Source organism: Triplophysa rosa, linkage group LG11 (assembly GCF_024868665.1).
Source record: "Triplophysa rosa linkage group LG11, Trosa_1v2, whole genome shotgun sequence".
Classification (NCBI taxonomy): Eukaryota; Metazoa; Chordata; class Actinopteri; order Cypriniformes; family Nemacheilidae; genus Triplophysa; species Triplophysa rosa.
In genome coordinates, this window is record NC_079900.1 from 5,870,237 (window position 1) to 5,890,222 (window position 19,986).

General features: G+C 38.4%; 1 protein-coding gene and 1 pseudogene across 1 annotated transcript; both read right to left on the minus strand.

The window, feature by feature from the left end:
* Positions 1-3,988: 3,988 nt before the first annotated feature.
* Positions 3,989-15,277, minus strand: LOC130561553 (interferon-induced very large GTPase 1-like; annotated as a pseudogene).
* On the minus strand, positions 14,354-18,841 carry LOC130561554 (nuclear body protein SP140-like protein). Its single transcript, XM_057345979.1, has 14 exons — positions 18,340-18,841; positions 18,092-18,225; positions 17,804-17,857; positions 17,676-17,711; positions 17,450-17,521; positions 17,292-17,322; positions 17,067-17,213; positions 16,826-16,959; positions 16,609-16,677; positions 16,406-16,518; positions 16,218-16,320; positions 15,929-15,964; positions 15,714-15,842; positions 14,354-15,614 (listed from the first exon to the last, which is right to left on the minus strand). The coding sequence occupies exons 4-14, from the start codon at positions 17,679-17,681 to the stop codon at positions 15,546-15,548; spliced, it is 909 nt and encodes a 302-aa protein (XP_057201962.1). The 5' UTR covers positions 17,682-17,711; positions 17,804-17,857; positions 18,092-18,225; positions 18,340-18,841; the 3' UTR covers positions 14,354-15,545.
* Between the last annotated feature and the right edge of the window lie 1,145 nt (positions 18,842-19,986).

The following is a 19,986-nucleotide window of genomic DNA, read 5'->3' on the forward strand; positions in this document are numbered from 1 at the left end:
TGTTTTGTGAGTTTTGTGAGTTTTGTGCCTCGTATGATTTAAGACGTTTGGTCGTGTCTTTGTGTGTAGTTTATTTGTCTTGTTTTCATTTTGCCCCCTCGTGGGAAGTCTCTTGTTTTATATATGTTTATCAGTTTCGTTTCCCCCATAGTGGGTGTTTTAGTTTCTGTTTTGTCTATCATTTAATAAAGTATCTGTTAACCCTTCACTGCCTGCCTGCGCTTGGGTTCTTCCTGCCGTTCCGTGACAGTTAGTTTGACGGCTCCTGTCCCGGAGTCGGATGCACTCCGAAACTGCCAACTCTAGTCCCTGTCCTGTCCCTGTCCTCCAGTGTCCTGGCTTAAAGCAAGTCAAGCATAATCCATCCCATCTGCAGTGCATCGTAGTAGAATGGTCAGTTGCCTTACAAACCCTACAAGGTTTTCGGAATGACTGCAGCCTGTTTGACGAGGATTGTGTCTGGACTGTGGTCTGCTGGTTTTGTTTGAGCAGCCAATCAAGCTGAACGATAAGACTTTGCAGGTTGATGTTATCAGACGATATTGTCAGCATCACTCGTTACTTCCGTTTGACTTTTAGGCCACATGGACGCCCCTGCTTCGAATAATCCATATTTCCTGAGTATCACTTTTTTCTGTATGTACCTCCCCCAACAGATGAAACGGCGGCAGTCCAACACGGTCACTGCGATGAAGTAGGCAACAGTCAACAGCATCCAGCGGTCAATCTGACGTTGATCCTTCTGAAGGATCCGGGTCATGGCACCAATGTAACTGGCACGGTTTTGCTCATCCCGATTAACCCTCTGCGTTGTGTTACGTGATTGTGAATAAAATGAGGAGCCAGAGACGTTGTGCTGGTCCAGAAGTCTTTATCTGAATTAATGGAAACGTCAATATTCTGCCTGCTCCTACTCTCTCATACCAGACCTCATGCGGACTGAGGAGAGGCATAATAAACAATAAAAAATAGAAAAATGATAAACCAAAATCAATATCACATGTACATAACAGTATAAACATCCATAGACGCAATAATACCATTCACACGCATAAAACAAAAACACACCAAAAAATAATTCCATCACTAATTAATAATAATTAATTGCATATAAGAAATACGTCAGTTTCTCCTAAACACCTCTATAGTGCATTACCCAAAAGAAAACTCCAATGTCACGAGACATTAGGGCATTAAACCAACAGAAAAACATTTCAATCTACTCACTCCCTTCACCAGCATTTTATATTTTATAAAACAAGTCAAAAAAATGAGAATGCACCCAATACTACGTTGAACATACAATATCATAAACGTACCTGAATTAATGGAAACATGCAGTTAGCAGCTGTTACGTCAATAAATTTGATCAGATGTGGTGAGTGTGCAGAAGCATAATTAAATTATGATAATTTGCTCGGGTGGATCATCTAATTGGTTCCTCCTGTATCAGCAGCCAATGAGCTTGCTGCTCTACGCTTAAATCTCGGCTAGTGATTGTTGTAGCAGTGCTTCAGAACCCTCCTCCTTCCCCAGCTCCAGCTGTATAGATCTGCTACAAGGTGATCACGTAAACTATGTGGCGTTTATTCATATATGTTATGCATATATGCACACAGCAGCATGTTGTGTATGTATTGGCAGTAGCAAGTCTTCGTACTTGCTCAACCGCAGCAGCAGCAGCGTAGTAGATCTATTCCGCCAAGACCAAATACATTTATATGTTATGACAGAAATGTTGTTGCGCGTTTTATTAAGATTACAATTTCTGACTGTTTCAATGGTCAGCCCTCGCCTGCTCCATTCGTATGCATCTGTTCATGGGTCACAATGTATTTTTTCCATGTTCCATCTTCTTTGCTCAATCTGACGATTTCTTCAGGGGTCAGCCAGAAATCTTCAGTTCTTATGCATTTCAGAATCAGAATCAGAAGAGCTTTATTGCCAAGTGTGCTTGCACACACAAGGAATTTTCTTTGGTGTTGGAAGCTTCTAGTACAGACATTCAACACAATGACAATACAAATATAATAAGATTTACAGTCTAAAAGATTCTAAAATATGCATATATAAAATAAAAGACAGAAAATGGGGGATAATAACATATAAGAGACATTGTACAGGGTAGTATATAGTAGAATATACAGTACATATTAACAGATTGTATGTACACGTGTGCAAATGGATAATGTTGTAAGTAGAGGTAGTGTTATATACATGAAGAAATAAAATGTACATATAATAAGGCACTATAGTGCACACTATAGGAGTAGTGAAAGTGGAATATTGCTCTTAATGAGCAGTTATCTGTTTAGGAGGGAGGATGCCTGGGGGAAGAAGCTGCTTCTATGTTTGGAAGTCCTGGTGTTTGGTGCTCTGAAGCGCCGGCCAGAGGGCAACAGTTCAAAAAGTTTGTGTGCGGGGTGTGTGGGGTCAATGATGATTTTTCTTGCCCTGTTTTTCACTCTGGAATCGTACAGGTCCTGAAGTGTGGGCAAAGGAGCACCAATAATCTTCTCAGCACTATGAAATGTCCGTTGTAGTCTTCGTAAGTCTGATTCGGTGGCCGAGCCATACCAAACAGTTATTGAAGTGCACAGAACAAATTCGATAACCGCTGAGTAGAACTGGGTCAGTGGCTCCTATGGTAGGTTGAACCTCCTCAATTGACGGAGGAAGTATAACCTCTCCTGGGCCTTCTTTACAATGGAGTCTATGGGACTCCCACTTCAGGTCTTGAGAGATGGTGGAGCCCAGGAACCTGAATGACTCCACAGTATCCACAGTGCTGTCCAGGATGGTGAGGGGAGGAAGTGATGGAGGGTTCCTTCTGAAATCCACTATCATCTCCACTGTCTTGAATTCATTCAGCTCTAGATTGTTTTGACTACAACAGGCAGCCAGCTGAGCAACCTCCTTTATGTAAGCAGATTCATCACAGTCTTAAATAAGGCCAATGACTGTAGTGTCATCTGCAAACATCAGGAGTTTGACAGAAGGGTCTGTAGAGGTGCATTCGTTTGTGTAGAGTGAAAATAGCAGTGGAGAAAGAACACATCCTTGAGGAGCTCCGGTACTGATGGTCCATGTGCTGGATGTAAATTTTCCCAACCTCACTAGCTGCTGCCTGTTCGACAGGAAGTTAATAATCCACTGACAGGTAGAGGTTGGCACAGAGAGCTGGGTAAGCTTGGGCAGAAGGAGGTCCGGGATTAGGGTGTTGAAGGCCGAGCTGAAGTCTACAAACAGGATCCTGACGTAAGTCCCTGGTCTGTCTACATGTTGTAGGATGTAATGCAGTCCCATGTTTACTGCGTCATCCATAGATCTGTTTGCTCGGTAAGCAAACTGGAGGGGATCAAGAAGGGGTCTGGTGATGTCCTTCAGGTGGGCCAGTACAAGTCTCTCAAATGACTTCATGATCACAGATGTTAAAGCAACAGGCCTGTAGTCATTAAGTCCAGAGATTTTGGGTTTCTTCTGTACAGGGATGATGGTGGAGCGTTTGAAGCATGAAGGGACTTCACACTGCTCCAAAGATCTGTTAAAAATATAAGTGAAGATGGGCGACAGCTGCTCAGCACAGACTTTCAGGCAGGAGGGTGAGACATTGTCTGGGCCTGGTGCTTTTCTGATCTTTTGTTTGCGGAAAAGCTGGCACACATCCTCTTCGCAGGTCCTAAGTACAGGTTGAGTGTCAAGAGGAGGTGTTAATGGTATAGCAGAGATAGGGTCAGGGCGGGTGTGGAGGGTGAGACTCTGCTTTTCAAAACGACAATAGAAGTCGTTCAGATCGTCAGCCAGTCGTTGATTACCCACAGAATGAGGGGATGATGGCTTGTAGTTGGTAATGTCTTTCAGGCCTTTCCACACTGATGCAGGGTCGTTGGCTGAAAACTGGTTCCTCAGCTTTTCAGAGTAGCTTCTCTTAACTACTCTTATCTCCTTTGTCAGTGTGTTTTTGGACTGTTTATACAAGATCTTCTTTGGCCTGATGAAGCTGTCTCAGTTTTATTGTAAACCATGGTTTGTCATTGTTGTATGTTAAGTGAGTCCTGGTGGGAATACACATGTTCTCATAGAAGCTGATGTCGGATGTCACTGTGTCAGTTAACTCATCCAGATCAGCGGCTGCAGACACTCCAATCCGTGCAGTCGAAACAGGCTTGTAAGGCCCGCTCTGTTTCGCTGCTCCATCTCTTTGCCGTCCTTGCTACAGGCTTGGCAGATTTAAGCTTCTGTCTGTAGGTCGGAAGAAGATGAACCAGGCAATGATCAGAGAGACCCAGAGCTGCTCTGGGAACAGAGTGGTATGCATCCCATATTGTGATGTAACAGTTATCCAGAATGTTGCTATCTCTGGTGGGGCATGTGATATGCTGCCTGTATTTTGGCAGCTCACGAGAGAGGTTTGCTCTGTTAAAGTCCCCAATAATAATAATAAACGAATCCGGGTGTTGCTGCTCCGTGTCAGTGATGTAATCCGCCAGCTGTTGCAGCGCCGCGCTCGCACACGCATGTGGAGGAATATACAGTACACATTCACGAGAATAAACGAGGAAAACTCGCGTGGCCAATAAAAAGGTTTGCCGTTGATAGAGAACGCTTCTAAGTTAGTAAGAAAAGCACATCTTCAGTGTTGTTATATCTCTGCACCAACCTTCATTTATATAAAAATATAATCCACAACTACGCGTCTTCCCTGTTGACTCGGCAATGCGATCCGCTCTGAACAGCTGAAAACCCGGCAGATGTAACGCGCTGTCCGGTATGGTGTCATTGAGCCATGTTTCTGTGAAACACAGCGCAGCGGAGTTGGAAAAATCTTTGTTTGTCCGGGTGAGTAAGAGTATTTCATCCGTTTGGTTGGCAAGGGAGCAGACATTCGCCAGGTGTATACTCGGCAGCGGTCCTAAGTCCGCGTCGTCGAAGTCCATAAGTACTAGAGAGCCCCAAACCGAGGCAGCCATCCGCGGCGCCATCTTGGATATAATTAGATATATTTCCCACAATGCCCTGAGACAATTACAGCACAGCACAGATGCTATGTGGCACTGTGCATTTTGCTTTTGCTATATTGACAATACAGTACGCAACATGTCATACGGAAAAAAATTGTTAGCAACATTATATGAAACAAACCGGTAGAAAAAGCAACTTCTCTGTAGAGTGCCAGACAGATCCACAGGTAACAGTGGGGTGGGACCTTGAAACACAGTCATGTCAATTTTATCCTCATCATTGTTGTTGTGATTCCTGATTCTGCAACAAACAAGCACTCAAGACACATCTTATAAAACTTTACTTGTTCTAAAAAAATTTTTTTACACATCATATCATAATTAGAATACTGAAATGTACTATTGATGATTATATTAATTAGCAAAAACTTTGGATTTGGATTCATTTATTATTATATTGACTAGTGCTGAACTACCTCAACTAGTTCTCTTGTAATCTTACTAGTTGTTTTTGAACAGTGTAGCTTAAATCAATGGAGTCAACATAACATATTAATTTTTAAAACGTATTCAGATAGAGTTAATATTCTATTAAGTTAACAAAAACATTTTTTATAAAGTGAACTTAACATTTTCACAATTAGATTTTACGGTGTTCCATAAGCTTCTAATGTCAGTTCAATCTTACAAGCAGGAACATAAAAACTCACAGGACATGTTTATGGCTCTCTAGGGTGTGTAAGCCAAAGAGGACCTTAGAAGGAACCTTTCTTCACAGAAACATTCAATTGTTAATAGAATTTAATTCCTTCATTTATATTAATGATTAATTATCCACCATTATAATGACCACATTTAACTAATACTGAAATTATAAGGAGTCTGTTTTGTTATCAGATTTTTATTTATTTAAATCACAATTTATATAGAATAAACTTTAGAAATTTTAGTTTAACAAATTGTTACTATAAATCATTTCAGCACAAATAGAGAAGCACACACCCAATATTTTTCACCAAAGAAAAAAGCAGCCAAAATATATCTGAAAGAGATCAATTCACATAAATACTGTAGATAACTAGATCATAAAAATTACAATGGAAAAGAATGAAACAAATAATAATAATTCTGATTCTTCCATGTTAACATCACACATAAAATCACAGCTCTACATTTCTAAATGATCACAGTACCTCTATTTCTCAGCTCAGATAAAAACAACTATACAGAAGTTGTTTTTGTTACTTTTCTATGACTATTCCTTTTTTTTATTAGTTTTATTTTCTTTTAGGACATTGCACCTGTACATTTACACAAACTATTGAATTTATCAGTAAAGTAAAAAATTAGCTTTAGACTTCACAGGTATTTATCCAAACATTCGAGAGCTTGTTCTTCTGTGAATGATCTCCAATCAACTGGAATCCTACCACAACCACTAAAAGTTTTGTTATGGTACTTTTCCAGATCGTCCTGAAATCGACACACAAACCACTTCCAGTATGGCAGCTCTGAGAGATCAGGTGTGATGCACCAGTTTGCATATATAGGACCTGCTGTTCTGTACTCCTTCCATAAAACTGTATCATCTGAATCACGACATGGGTAAAAATAATTCCTGTCACTTGCCACTGAAGATGTGCAGAAATTCAAGCAAAGATAGTTTGTACCTCTATAAATCATGCCTCTCATCCCACAGTTTCGATGAAAGGGAGCAATATGATCTCCAGCATGGTCTTCCATTGTGTTAACACAAACCACACTACAGAAGGGACACTTAACCCAACAGCACTGACAGAAGTGCTCAATCAAAATCTCATCTGGGGGGTTCCTGAACATTGTCATTCTGATATCAGATGGGTTCTGTAAGTGCTTGTTTAATTCTTCTATTATGGGTTGAATTTCTTTCTTTACAATCTCTTCCAGAAGTTCAAAGTCAGTGATATCCCGGCAGTTTCCAGTGAGATGCTCTTTATTGTACTGAAGCTCATCTTTCAAACAGCATGAAAAAACATCCAGCCACATATTTGCATCCCCTCGTTTACTCAAGACTTCAGCTGTTGCTGTTTCAGCAGCAATGATAATGCAGTTCTCCTTGCGTCTTATGTTACCTTTTATCATCGCAAGAGCTGAGGAATTCGGTCCTGTTATGTATGCTTGAACTTCAGCTTTAATAAACTCTTCAAAGTGGTCTCTAGGGTAAAGAATGTACTCCATGAAGCTGTCAAAGTCCTCCTCCTCTGCAAGTTTTTTCAGAATGTGTTTCTCCATGTTTGACCTGTTGCCTGTGAAAGCTGGAATATTTGTCCGCATCTCTCCTGCCAGTTCTTTTGCGGTCTCGTTGTAGACGCTCTGGAGAATGGGTTCTTTGAATTCACTACAAATCAAGGTGCCAAATATTGCAGCAGATGTTGCACCTCTGCAGAACCCTTGAAAGACATTGAAGTATTCTGGTTTCTTTTTCTCAAGATACATCAATGGATCATTAGCTTCTCTGAACACCTGATGGAGTTGTGCAAATCTCTCACATGCCAACTTGCACATAAATAGTGTTAAATCCACTGTGAACTCTTTCTTGAATTCATACTGTGTGTGAAGGCACTTGTGTTTTCCAACATTCGTTTTTACCAACTGAGCGATTTCCTGAATGTAGCTTTTGTTGTAACCCATCTTTGCAACTGATTTTGACTTAACCTGGTTCTCAGTTCCACGAACAATACTGTGGACCAGATTTTTTACTGACTCTTGTTCTTCTGGTGGAAGAACAAATGGCTGAGTTGAACGGATCCCAAATTTTTTAATGGGATTTACATATATGGTGAAATCAGTCATTTGATTTATGCTTTCAAATTTGCTTAATCTCTCGTGCACAAGTGCAACTTCATGAATTTCACCCAGAATTGTAAATATATCATTGACTATATTTACTTCTTTCAAAGGGCGAATATCCCCGGCCAGCTCAGACACCCACTTTACCCACAGATGATCAAATTCTCTCTTCATCTCATTCTCATCTAGATGTTTTTGTTTAAGACTGAACCCAAGCTCTTTGCTTTTGTCAAGCAGTTTTCGCTCATGCAACGTTTTCTGTCCATCAAGTTTGGAGAGAGCTTCCCTTTGGTGACTGATGTTATCCAGCTTCCTTTTTGCATCTCTCACAAGATCTCCATGCAGGTGCTCAATTTTCTCTTGAAATTTCATTCTCCATTGAATCAGAATTTCTTTCTCTTTGTGTTCTTCAAAGTAAACCTTCATAGACTCTTTCACCTCCTCATTGACCTTTGCCATCTCCTGCTCCAGGTCTCTACTCTCAACTTTATGCATTTGTCTGTTGTTAATTCTGTTGTGTAATTTGTCTTCGATCTCCAGCATGGCACTCCTGAGACTCCAGGTCCACTTTGCATACTCCTCCTCTAATTTCCTGTACACTACAATCTCTAAAGTATTCTTGAAGCTGAAAACAAAGTTTTCATTCAGAAGAGCATTCCAGAGGTCTCCAACACGATCTCTGAATTGTGTCAGTGTTACACCATTACATTTCGAGGCGTGTGAGAGTATAGCGTCCTTAAGTTCCTGCACATTTTCACTGTAGCGAGGATTGGGTGGAGCCATGGGTGGGCTGCCCTCCCAGAGTTGGGCAAAATACCTTACATCGGTCTTTATATCAAATTTAATGACATCACTGAAACATTCTGCATCACAGACTTCCTCTTTGGCCGCTAACTGAGTCATCTCATCTAGTTTCTCTTGTAAGCGTCTTTTCCCTACCATGTTCTTCTCACCAGCTGTGATATCTCCAACATTCTGATGCACAAACATACAGCTGGGATTCAGTCGTACCTTTCTCATCCTCAGAAAGGCTTGAACAACAATCTGAAGGATGTCCTGCATCTCTGCCGGATTCTCGCCAAAGATGTTGATCAACGTCATATTTCCAAGACCGACCACAAACGTAGCCATTTCATTGTCATGATGTCTTGTTGACCTGCCAGCCAGTTCTAGAGCACGAAGCCCCTCAGTATCAACAAAAAGAAAGTAATCAAATATAAAATAAATTATAAATTATAAAGACACCTTGACAAGCTGCATGAAGGCTCCTCTGGTGCATCTACCAGCACTGACTGCAAACTGCAGTCCGAACATGGCATTCAGCAAAGTGGATTTCCCAGTACTCTGAATCCCCAACACAGACAACACAAAGACTCTTTTATCTCCCAGTATCTTAATAAGCTCATCTAGAACAGCTTTAACCCAGATCAGAGGAACATGAGCTGCATCACCGTCCATCAGCTCCATTGGGTATCCAGAAACCATGAGCTCTGCCGCAAGTCTTGGGAGAGAGCTCACATTAAACTGACATCCGGTTGTTTCTTTGTTTTTCTTGCCCGATTCATGCGATTCATAGATCTGGCCAATTTCTCTTAGTAAGTGCTCCAAGCCAAACGTTGCTGCATTGATTTCTTCCGACATTTCCTCAAGTTGTGTTTGTTCTACTTTCAGTTGCTCAGATTTATCATGTTTCTTTTTCAAATGCAACACTTTTGACCACTTGTTGTCATATTTAAGATGAAGTGCGGAGAGGTCTTCTAAAGTATATTCATCCAAGAAGAATCCAAGCCATTTGAGGAAATACATCTTCTCATTAGCATTCGCCGAGTCGAGCTTTTCAATAAACAACTTCATGAATGTACTGAGACCACGTTCCCTCTGCTGTTCTCTGATCTTACACATCTCCATTTGCTTTTGGCTGCTATGCATTTCAATATTGTTCCCTTGAGGTCGATATAGCTCTTTATTCTTTAGACACCATTCATGCCACAATTTTCCCTGACATGGCAGAAATGTTTCTTTAATTTTGGAGAGTTCGCTGTTCTCTAGTAACGCTGTTATCTGCTTTGCCATTTCATGTCCCTTTTTGCAACATCTATCAGTCTCGTCTATTTTGATTCCAGAGTGTTTGACCAAATCTGAAAGTTTAAAGTTGGACGTTGTATTTGAGAGGCATTTATTGATGGTTCTTCTCAGTTCTTCAGACACATCAGATTTATTTCTATCTTTTAAACCGATTTTATATTTGTCTTTTTGCATCTCTGTAAGAACACATTCGTCTTCAGTCAGCAGGCAGATGAGTGGCTTTGGGTTGTTGTACAGCTGTTCCACAATTGTCATACTTTTGTCACTCTTATCTAGATCGGGCAAAAGCACAACATTTATCGAGGACTCCTCAGACAGAATTTTTATCTGTGTCTCATAAGCTTGTGCATCACCGTGAAGATTACAGAATGCAATACAATCTGTGAATTTATCCGTCTTCTCTCCAGATGGGCAGTACCAGGCAATTTCAACCACTCCATCCATCAGTACGCAAGATTTGCTGCTTCCACGGCAGTGTCTGTGAAAGAAAGTGTCATGTCGTTCATTGATCAGAGTGTTTATAATTTGAGATTTGGAAGTAGAGATTGCTGAAAACCTAAAGAATGCAACCATGGGCGTCTCTGCCTCGTGGATTCCCTGGTTTCTGCCGATGTTCTTCTCATACGACTTCCAGCTCTTCCTGATTTGTCGGAAGGTCCATAAGGGAAATTCAATCTTTTGGTTGAAAGGACTGGGCACAAGCAGAGGAAGGGCATACTGACATTGTGACAGTTTAGTTACCATGAGCTGACGAAGAAAAGGATCTGAATGGAGAAGCGCTGCCATCTGAATGTCCATCGGGTGAAGCGAATGCTGTTTATTCACTTCTTCAACAGGTGCTGACCTCCTGAAAATGTTCTCAAAAGCATCACCCTCCCATGCACCTGAACCTGTTTTCCTTCGTGTATTCACCTTATGTTTTCTTTCTTTTATTGGAAGGTATCTTGCTCTGTAATCCATCATCAGGAGTCTTTGTATGAAGGTGTGAACCAAGTTCACCTCCTCACAAGGTTCATGTCTCTGCATTGATGGTGATGTCACCTGCAGAAAGTCTTGTGGTTTCAGTTGGACAGGACTCAGATTGAGTCTACGGAAAAGCTGCTTCAGTTGCTGTTTGATCTTGTCCTTGTCTTCAGATTGTTCAGATTTTTGTCCTCCAGCTCCACACTTGTTGTCTTCTTCCTGCTAAATTAGTAAAGAACATTTCATCTCTCTTCTCTCTGTTATTTAGATTTTTTTTTCAATTTGTGTTACCCTGCACGACTTTCAATCCAAAGTATTTTAATACGCAATATATTTCATACGTATAAATATAAATCAACACAATCTGATGGGAATTCAAACCAATTTTACAAGGATCGTAATCATAATCAATATGGTCATTTGTGTGAGTTCCTATTTCCTAGTTCGTGCTGAGTGACACAAAAAAATGGGGAAATTCGTGTCCTTGACACGAATTAATAGAGTCCTATGCCACGAAATGCCTTTAGACTGGGTTGAAAAATAAACGTGTGTGCGTGCGTGCGTGCGTGCGTGCGTGCGTGCATGTATAAATGTATTACCTTTTCATATTGTTGCAGGTGAATATTGTTGCCTAAAATAAAAAAAGTAACACTTTTTTGAAAAAAGCGAAAAAACACATTTTCCAAAGTTTGTAGAAAAACGCCAAAATTCTTCAAACTTACACTTACACAAAAAATGACCACTATTAATCCTATTTTCATTAGAAAAAAATTATAAATCAGACTATTCTAAAACATGATTACATTATGTCATGTTAATAAGTCATGTGTACTTACCTCCTAGTGACCATCTTGTTTGTTTTTTGATGTTTGCTGGAACAAAATTAAGGAAACAACAAAATTATGAGACAATGAGTTAAAATCTTCATAATTTATGTGGCTAACTAAATTATTTCCATAACGTTCTATATTAAGACTCTAAGCATTCTTAGCATTTGTGTAAATGTAACTTTGATAATAGAAGAAAGTCTGATTACGATCATGATTTTTGAAGATGCTAAATCATGATGAAACATGCAATTCTTGTTAAAAATGTTACAGACATGTTGGGTGCATAAACAATGTACAAACAATGCATTATGGGCTTTACCTTTACTCACATCTTCAGCAACATTAACACTATGAGCAGCTGTAGTAAGATGGTGTGATGGGCATGACACGTTGCTCTCTTTGACTGTTTCTGCAACAGAGCATTCAATGGGTTTAATAATTTATGATTTGTATATATTTTACTCTCATGTTGTCGTCAAATTGTGTAATTAAATTAGTAAGTAATACAAATATTTTTTATATACAATCTAGAAAGGTTACAATTATATAAGCTTTCCTCTCCTAACAGTTATTAACGAAACAAATATAGAGACTTATTTAATACTTACTCTCTTGAATGGAATCAATACTCTTCTTTTCTGGAGGTTCCAGTTCTCGAGCATGTGTTTCCCTTCTGTCTTCATGCTTAACATTAGGATCTGAGGTGAAGAAATTCCAAACAGACCTCAACATTTTTCTGCAAGATAATAACATTTAATTACTTGAGCAGCATTGTCAACATACACACATTTTAATTGGGTTCAATGAATGTAATAGTTTGTTTGTTGTGACTTTCTTACTCACCCAGAATGCAAAGGTTTAATTGTTCCCTTTTTGCAGCCCAATCGCAGCAGTTTTGTAATTCTGAAAACGTTGTGACCACCTAATGAGGAGCAGACACAAAAATAACACATTATAAATCTGTGTCAAACCAATTGTAAAATATGATGTGGATTTCAGTATTTCAAAAAAAGGAAAAAAAACAAGATTTCAACATTACAGACAAAAGGACTTTACTGTAAGGAAACATTGATCTGATCTCAACAGAAATGTCATTATACTGTATTAAATACTGTACTGTAGACTCATGGATCTTCCTTATAACAAATGAAAGACACTCCATACTTCAGATCGAGTTCTATTTGTGTATAAACTTTTTGTGTGAACTTGTTCAGCAGTCTGTACGATATAGGCAGTCCAAAATGTTAAACCACGATAGTTACAACATTGACATTTATTCAATTGGTATGTTTTTACACAAAGCGACTTACAAATAAAACAGCATGTAACATATTGTCAACGACCCTTATCAAAATAAATATGTTAGATATATTATATTTTAAACTAGGATACAAAACAAATCGCTTTACCTCACCGACGGTATTTTCCACAGAATCTTAGTTCTTCCTGGTTCATTGTATAAGCAATAGCCATAGGCTATGTGTCCATGTAATATAAAAACGGAACCTCCCTTACCTCCGATTCTCCAACATAGCAGAGCACGTTAAATTTGTTGGCTGGTTTTCAGGAGCATTATGAATGACAAACAAATACATTCAAATTTTCCACATGCCTGCTTCTCACGTCACTTCTACACACCTGCTGCTTCATTTGTTTTGCTTGCTATGCCCTATTGTAAGGCAGGTGACTACCCTCTACCTTTGAAAAGGCAACATGATAGTTTGCCCTACAAAACTATCAAATAAATGTTTATTTACATTTTACACCAAGTAGATACATTTAGCAGACGCAAAAAGTATCAATAGTTGTTAAAGAATAATCTGATAAATGTCCAATTGTATTACCTTTCATTCCACTTTAAAAAAGGAAAAATACACGTTTATGTGAATAAACAAACACATAATTTGTTTGTAATTTAGTAGTTAATACTTAGGCTACTATAATTTAGCAAAATACGATCAGTGAAAGCAAGAATCTTACTGTGACATACTCAGCCTAAAGTTCTTTGACTACAGGTAGAAGACGTTTGGAACTGCTGAGCAATGCATGTTTTTAAGTTTGTTTTTTACCACCCTGCTGGAGGCTGTGTGCTAGAGCATTTGAATATGTGACTTTATACCCCATTATAGAACAGAGACACATGCCTACGAATATCAAAATAATTGAAAAACAATAGGATTAAATATACTGTTGTAGATTTATAGATCGTTTCATCTATTCAACTATACACTGGTAAGGTGTAAGCCTTTGGAATACACATTTGACCAGTTTATTACAAAATAAATTATGTAGAAAAAGTTACTGGTCTTAAATAATTCTCTCATTATTTTTATTGAAGTGACTTTTTTGGTGGGCAATAATCTGCCAAATGTCTTCTTTCATAAGAGACCAACTTTAGGTCTGTATTCCATCATTCATAATTTACAACCGTTTAAGTATGGATTGTGCATTTGTATATTCTCAATATATTTAGTGACACAGCGAAGGGTTAAAGCAAAGCTGTGGAAAAAGAAAGGCTTGATACTGCAAGTTTGCTCAACTAACAAAAACAACAACTACATAACCCGCCCTACCTGCTTTCGAGCTGCCACACGCATCTGTTGAGCTGCTATACCTGCAGTCTGATGAAGGCTTCTTCAATACGAGTTTTTGAATCATTTTTGCTTAAACTTCGCTGCTGAACAAAAGATGGATTTTTTAACACTAAACAGTATCTCAATCAAACTCATAAACAACAAAATACATGATCAATATTGACACTTATCAGTTACATTAGCTGATCCGCTACAACTGTCACATGAAAGGTTTATCAAGCATGGGTAAAAGCAGGGATGGATTATCGACCGGGTATATGGGACCAGTTGACTAGCAAGAGCCTGGGAGGCCCTGGGCTTCAATGTTGCACTGTCCAGTTTGGTACAGAAAACCCAACAACTTATACAAATATTTATGTTTAATATATTGCTCTTTGTCTATGAGGGCTCCCTGGCACTCCTGTTACTGGGCCCTGCTAATACACTATAAAAGGATGTGATCAACAAGTCATGGCAACATTGTTTTTATGTTACTTTAATTTATTAAAATAAGTTAACCATTTTTTCAAGTTATACAAGATTCAACTTGATATTTTCAGTCAATTTAATGTAATGTAAGTTGAAATGACTTGTTATTTTGATTCAACATAAACATTTAAGGCAGCAACTCATTTTTGACAGTGTATGTCTCCAAGCCTCTTATTTATTTATTGCCATGTATATTTTCACACATTTGGAGGTAACTAGCCCTGGGGCCTTTTGAAATCAAAATTTATTTTAGCCTAAAATGTCTATAAATAAGCCTATATGTCATCAATGACTTTCAAATTTATTTTGCTTGCATGAGAAAACACGAAACTATACCCTACAGTTGTGGCTTTTTCCATTTAATTTTGTTTATTTACGTATTATTTATTTTATAATTATATAGAATCGCTTCTTTTTGGTTGTCGATGTATGACATAGTGTTTGGAGAATAAGACTCACGTCGTTGATTGTAATCCGAGGTGCATCTTGAAGCGAGCGCCATTGTTTCCTATGGACGCTACGTGCGCCGGATGTAACAGAGCTGGTTGAGATTTTAGCGGACATACGTGCATATACCCCATTTGTTTCAAATGTCTTCAAAATCCTTTTGACAAGTAAAAATATGATTGTATAGTTTATGATGTGGGCGCAGCTAATAAACCAAGTCTCATAGTGCAAGCCCCATATGGTTTATCAATAACTTTTTTACTATCATTAACTAAATCTCTTTACTATCTTTTTTTCTGTACAACAAACAAAACACTTTCCTTTAGTTAACAACAGAAATGTTGGCTGTGGCGTAATGTTATAGTGGCTTAAAGATGGTTAAAGATGGTTTCAAACTCCCTCTTAAACAAACGCTGCATTCTACTCAAGTCATCATCCTACAGAGAAGAGACACAAAAACAACAAAATCAAAATAAAATACATTCAAAAGCACAGATGGTGAAGACTTTATGTGTACAAACTGCTGTAAAACTCACCCCTACGGATGTGCAATGTTGAAAAATGTGTTCAATATCTGTGACAAACTCTCCCACTGTTTGATAAGTGTCATTCTGCAAATCCTGCTTCACGCCTTGAGTTTCACACATGTCCTTATTGACAGAAACCTGTAAACCAGCAGTGCACATGAAACGCATTAAACAGGCTATAAGAACAAATGTAACTGCAACACAAACAAATGAAAAAGATTTACTTCGTGTAGCAGGTGTAACAGCAGATACTGGCAGTGCTGAAAAACAAACACATAGAAATAAATGTGCTGGTTGGATAAAAACACGTCCTCACCCACCACAATGTGTGTGTTTACTCTATTAACTTCAAGAAGAAACGTTTTCCCTCTTCTTATCGCATTTAAATGCTTGTTGTTGCAGCATTATTTCTATGGGGTTTTAAGTAATATATTTTCTTATTTTTGTTTCATGAAAATCAAACCAACAGCATCGTTCATTACTCATTAGTTTGTTATGTTTTTGTGATTGTACCAGTCTGTATTGAGAAAGTGGACTGTTCAAAACATCCTGCCGTGTCTTTTGAGTAGACCCCTTAACTTTCTTCATCCTGCAAAATGTACAGCACCATTGACCTCTGTTCACAACACACAAACACAATATTATATTACACATCTGTTTAGGCCGTGTCTAAATCTTTCATTCTCCTCTCTCTCTCTCACCCGGAGTCTTCGTCTACAGCTGGCAGGTGACAGTGTGGATGAAAAGCTCGTGGACACTCATCACAGCACACCAGATCTTCTTCAGAGTCACACATGTTACACACATCATCATTCTGTAATTGTTAAACGTTAAAACTAACTTCTTCACAAATTTGATGCACATGAGTGTTTTGACGTGGTTGTTATTGTGAACGATGGCTTACTGTGTCTTGATCCAGTTTTAGACAGACATCACATTCACAGTTCAGTGCATGTAGTTCCAAAACCTTTTCCTAGAAAACAGATGAAAATTGACCAATTAGTGTTTCATAAATGTTAAAGTTGCTAGATACTGTCTACTGAAAGGGATTAAATTCATCTAGAAATTCACTTTCTTAAGTTTTATTTCTGTTCTCCTCTCAACAATGACTCTGTTTGTACCATTATAAGTTTTCCGAGCGGCCTTCCATGGGTCACGATGTCTTTTTTCCATGCTCCATCTTGTTTGCTCAATCTGACGAATTCTTCAGGGGTCAGCCAGAAATCCTCAGTTCTTATGCATTTCCCACAAAACCCTGAGACATTCACAGCATATCTCAGAGGCTCTGTGGCACTGTATACATTCACAATATGCAACCAGTCTAGAGAAAATCTTCAGTTGGAAATATTATGTGAAACAAACCTGTGGCAAAGCGTCTTTTGTGTAGAATGCCAAATAGAGATCCACAGGTAACAGGTAGGGTGGGACCCTGAAACGTCATGTCAATTTCATCCTCTTTGTTGTTGTTGCCATTGTCCTCATGGTGGCCATTATACTTTCTTTCTGATTCTGAAACAAATGCACAAGTACTCGAGACACATTTTATAAAACATAACTTCTTCTAACTGCTTTTATTATTATACTGACCAGAGCTGGAGGGAAACCGCTTTTTCCTGGACTGTGATCAAAAGAAAAGAGTATGGTAAAGGCCTCAATGGTCATGTTCTGAAATCCAACTTTAGGTTAACTTTTTTGTAAATATCTTACGATATGTACTGTGAATTATTGGTATATCTGCATCTAACCTTTGTTTCTCTGGCTCTGTCAGCAGCACGTGAGGTTGTAGGAGCAGCACGTGAGGATTTAAAAGAATTCCTCTGTTAATGTAACAGACAACATTGTGTGAAATTTACTCTGTATTTCACAGCTTAACACTCCTGCAAAATTTCTGACATAAAAACTGTGTTGAAAAGTGGCCGCAATGCATTGACATAATTCACGGGGACTCTGATATTTTTATCTGGGTCTTACCTTCATTCCCCGGAGTCTGCCAGGTGAACCATTACTCTGTGAGACAGAAAACACAAGTGCAAATGTTTTTGTTATTATTTTCAAAAAATAATTTATATATTTTTGTGCTAGTTAAAAAACAGACAAACCTGTTCAACTTGAATTCTACTTTTCTTAAAGTTTGGGGTTAAAATACGTTTATCCTACGAATAGAAAGAAAACACAAAGATGAAAGATGTGAGATAAACCTCTACTGAACATGTTCTTTTGTGCCAGTTTTATATAATGAAACTATTATCCATTCATGTTATTAAAGATTTAGATTGATTTAATTTGATTAAATATGAAGTAATGATCTGTTGATTAGCATTATTAAGCATTTTTCGTATTTTAACAACAGTTAAAAGTGTTAGTAAGTGCTAAAATCACACTTGCACCTCTATGAGTTTCTGGAGTGGGACACCGCAACAAAGGATGCTGTACTTCCACTTCTTGTTTTTCTCTTTTCCTCCAAACTTCTCAAATTCTGTGGGTTTGAACCACCGCCCTTTACTAAAGATGCAATTCTCCTCTGAAGACACACAAACTGTTTTAAGTTCGATCTGCCTGATGTACAGTTCTATCAAGCATTACGTTAAAGCCTTTACAGATACATCAGTTACTTTTAAACAAATTTTGCACCTACTTTTACCAAATTTCTCCAGATCCAGGCAACCCTCTTTATTCCCGCATGTAACAAGAAGTTGAGAATCGTTTTCAATCTGTTCTTCCAAAGACTGGCTGGCATCTAAAGCAAAGATTGTGTGCCAAGCATGAACAAGACACTTAAAAATAAAGGTGCTTTAGGGCCTGATCAGACAGAACACGTCTTTTGCTGTGAGACGGGCCTCTTTTGAATTGTTTTCAGTTGGCAGGGGGCGTTTTGCGCGCTGCTTATGCGCGCCGGGCGCCTCGCGTTTCTGCCGCCTTCTTATGGCGTTATTATAATGACAAATGTCGCGAGCGCATTATTACAAGGCGAGAGCGCATTCTTGTCATACGAGCGCGCGAATCTCTCCGCTCGCACGCCGATTTCCTTTGCTCGTGCACAAAACTGGACGCGCGCTTTCAACTATACGCTGCTCTCTTATGAATTGTCTCTCCTCTCGCTCAGTGAGCGTGTGCGCACTCAAAATGCGTTCCGTGCGTCCACGAATCNGTTCCACGTTAATGGCAACATGACAGTAGAAAGACACATCTTGAAAACCACAACTTCAACAGAAAACACATTAAAAGCTATACAGTAATATACCACAGTAAATTTGAACAAAAAATGAATAGATTGGTTTCAGTTAAATACTCATTCTCGTCATGTAAATAATCTTAATTAAGATTAAGCAAACTTTCACACTTAAAGGGATACAGTACTTAAACCAAAAGTGAAAATTCTGTCATCATTTACTCACCCTCTGATTGTTCCAAACCTGTCTTTGTTCTGCTGAAAGATATTTTGGAAAATGTCAGATCTCATCCCCTACTGACTCCCATAGTATTTATTTTCCCTACTATGGCAGTAAATGGGGGATGAGATCTGACATTCTTCCAAATATCTTCCTGTGTGTTCAGCAAAACAAATACATTTATACAGATTTGGAATGATCAGAGAGTGAGTAGATGACAGAATTTTCATTTTTTGGGGTTAAATAGCCATTTAAGACAATAGACTAAAGCTGACCGACACATGTATGAAGTTTATTTATTTCTGCTAGAACAGGTGTATGTTTGTTGTGCCTTGAGGACTACAGTTATCAACTTTCGCTGTTAACTGTGCTCTTAAATAAGAAACCACACTGTAAACCCAAATTAGTAAGCAGAACTCAAAAAAATTAAGGCAACTCGTTGCCTCAAAATTTTTAAGTTCATGAACTTAAAAACAATTTATTTTAGAGATTAAATATTTTGATTATGTGCTACTTAAACATTTTGATTACAGTTAAATTAAAAGTTCTTATTAGGTCTACTCAATAATTTTCAGTTACAGTGACTTAAAAAATATCATGGCATTAAGTTAACATTACTTAAAAAAATAAGTACACAAAGAAGCACTTTTAAGTTGCGTGAACTCAATATTTATTAGTTTCTTTGTCAATTTTTTTAATTACACATAACTCAAAAAACTTTGACACACAAAACTCAAAGTCGCATGGCTCAATACTTAATTGTTTTGAGGCAACTCGTTGCCTCAAATATTTTGAGTACAAACAACTTAAACAGTTTGAATTAGATTATGTTACACTGAATTCTTGCCCTTTCCCATTTAAAACTACATTGTCAATTTAAAAAGACAAACATA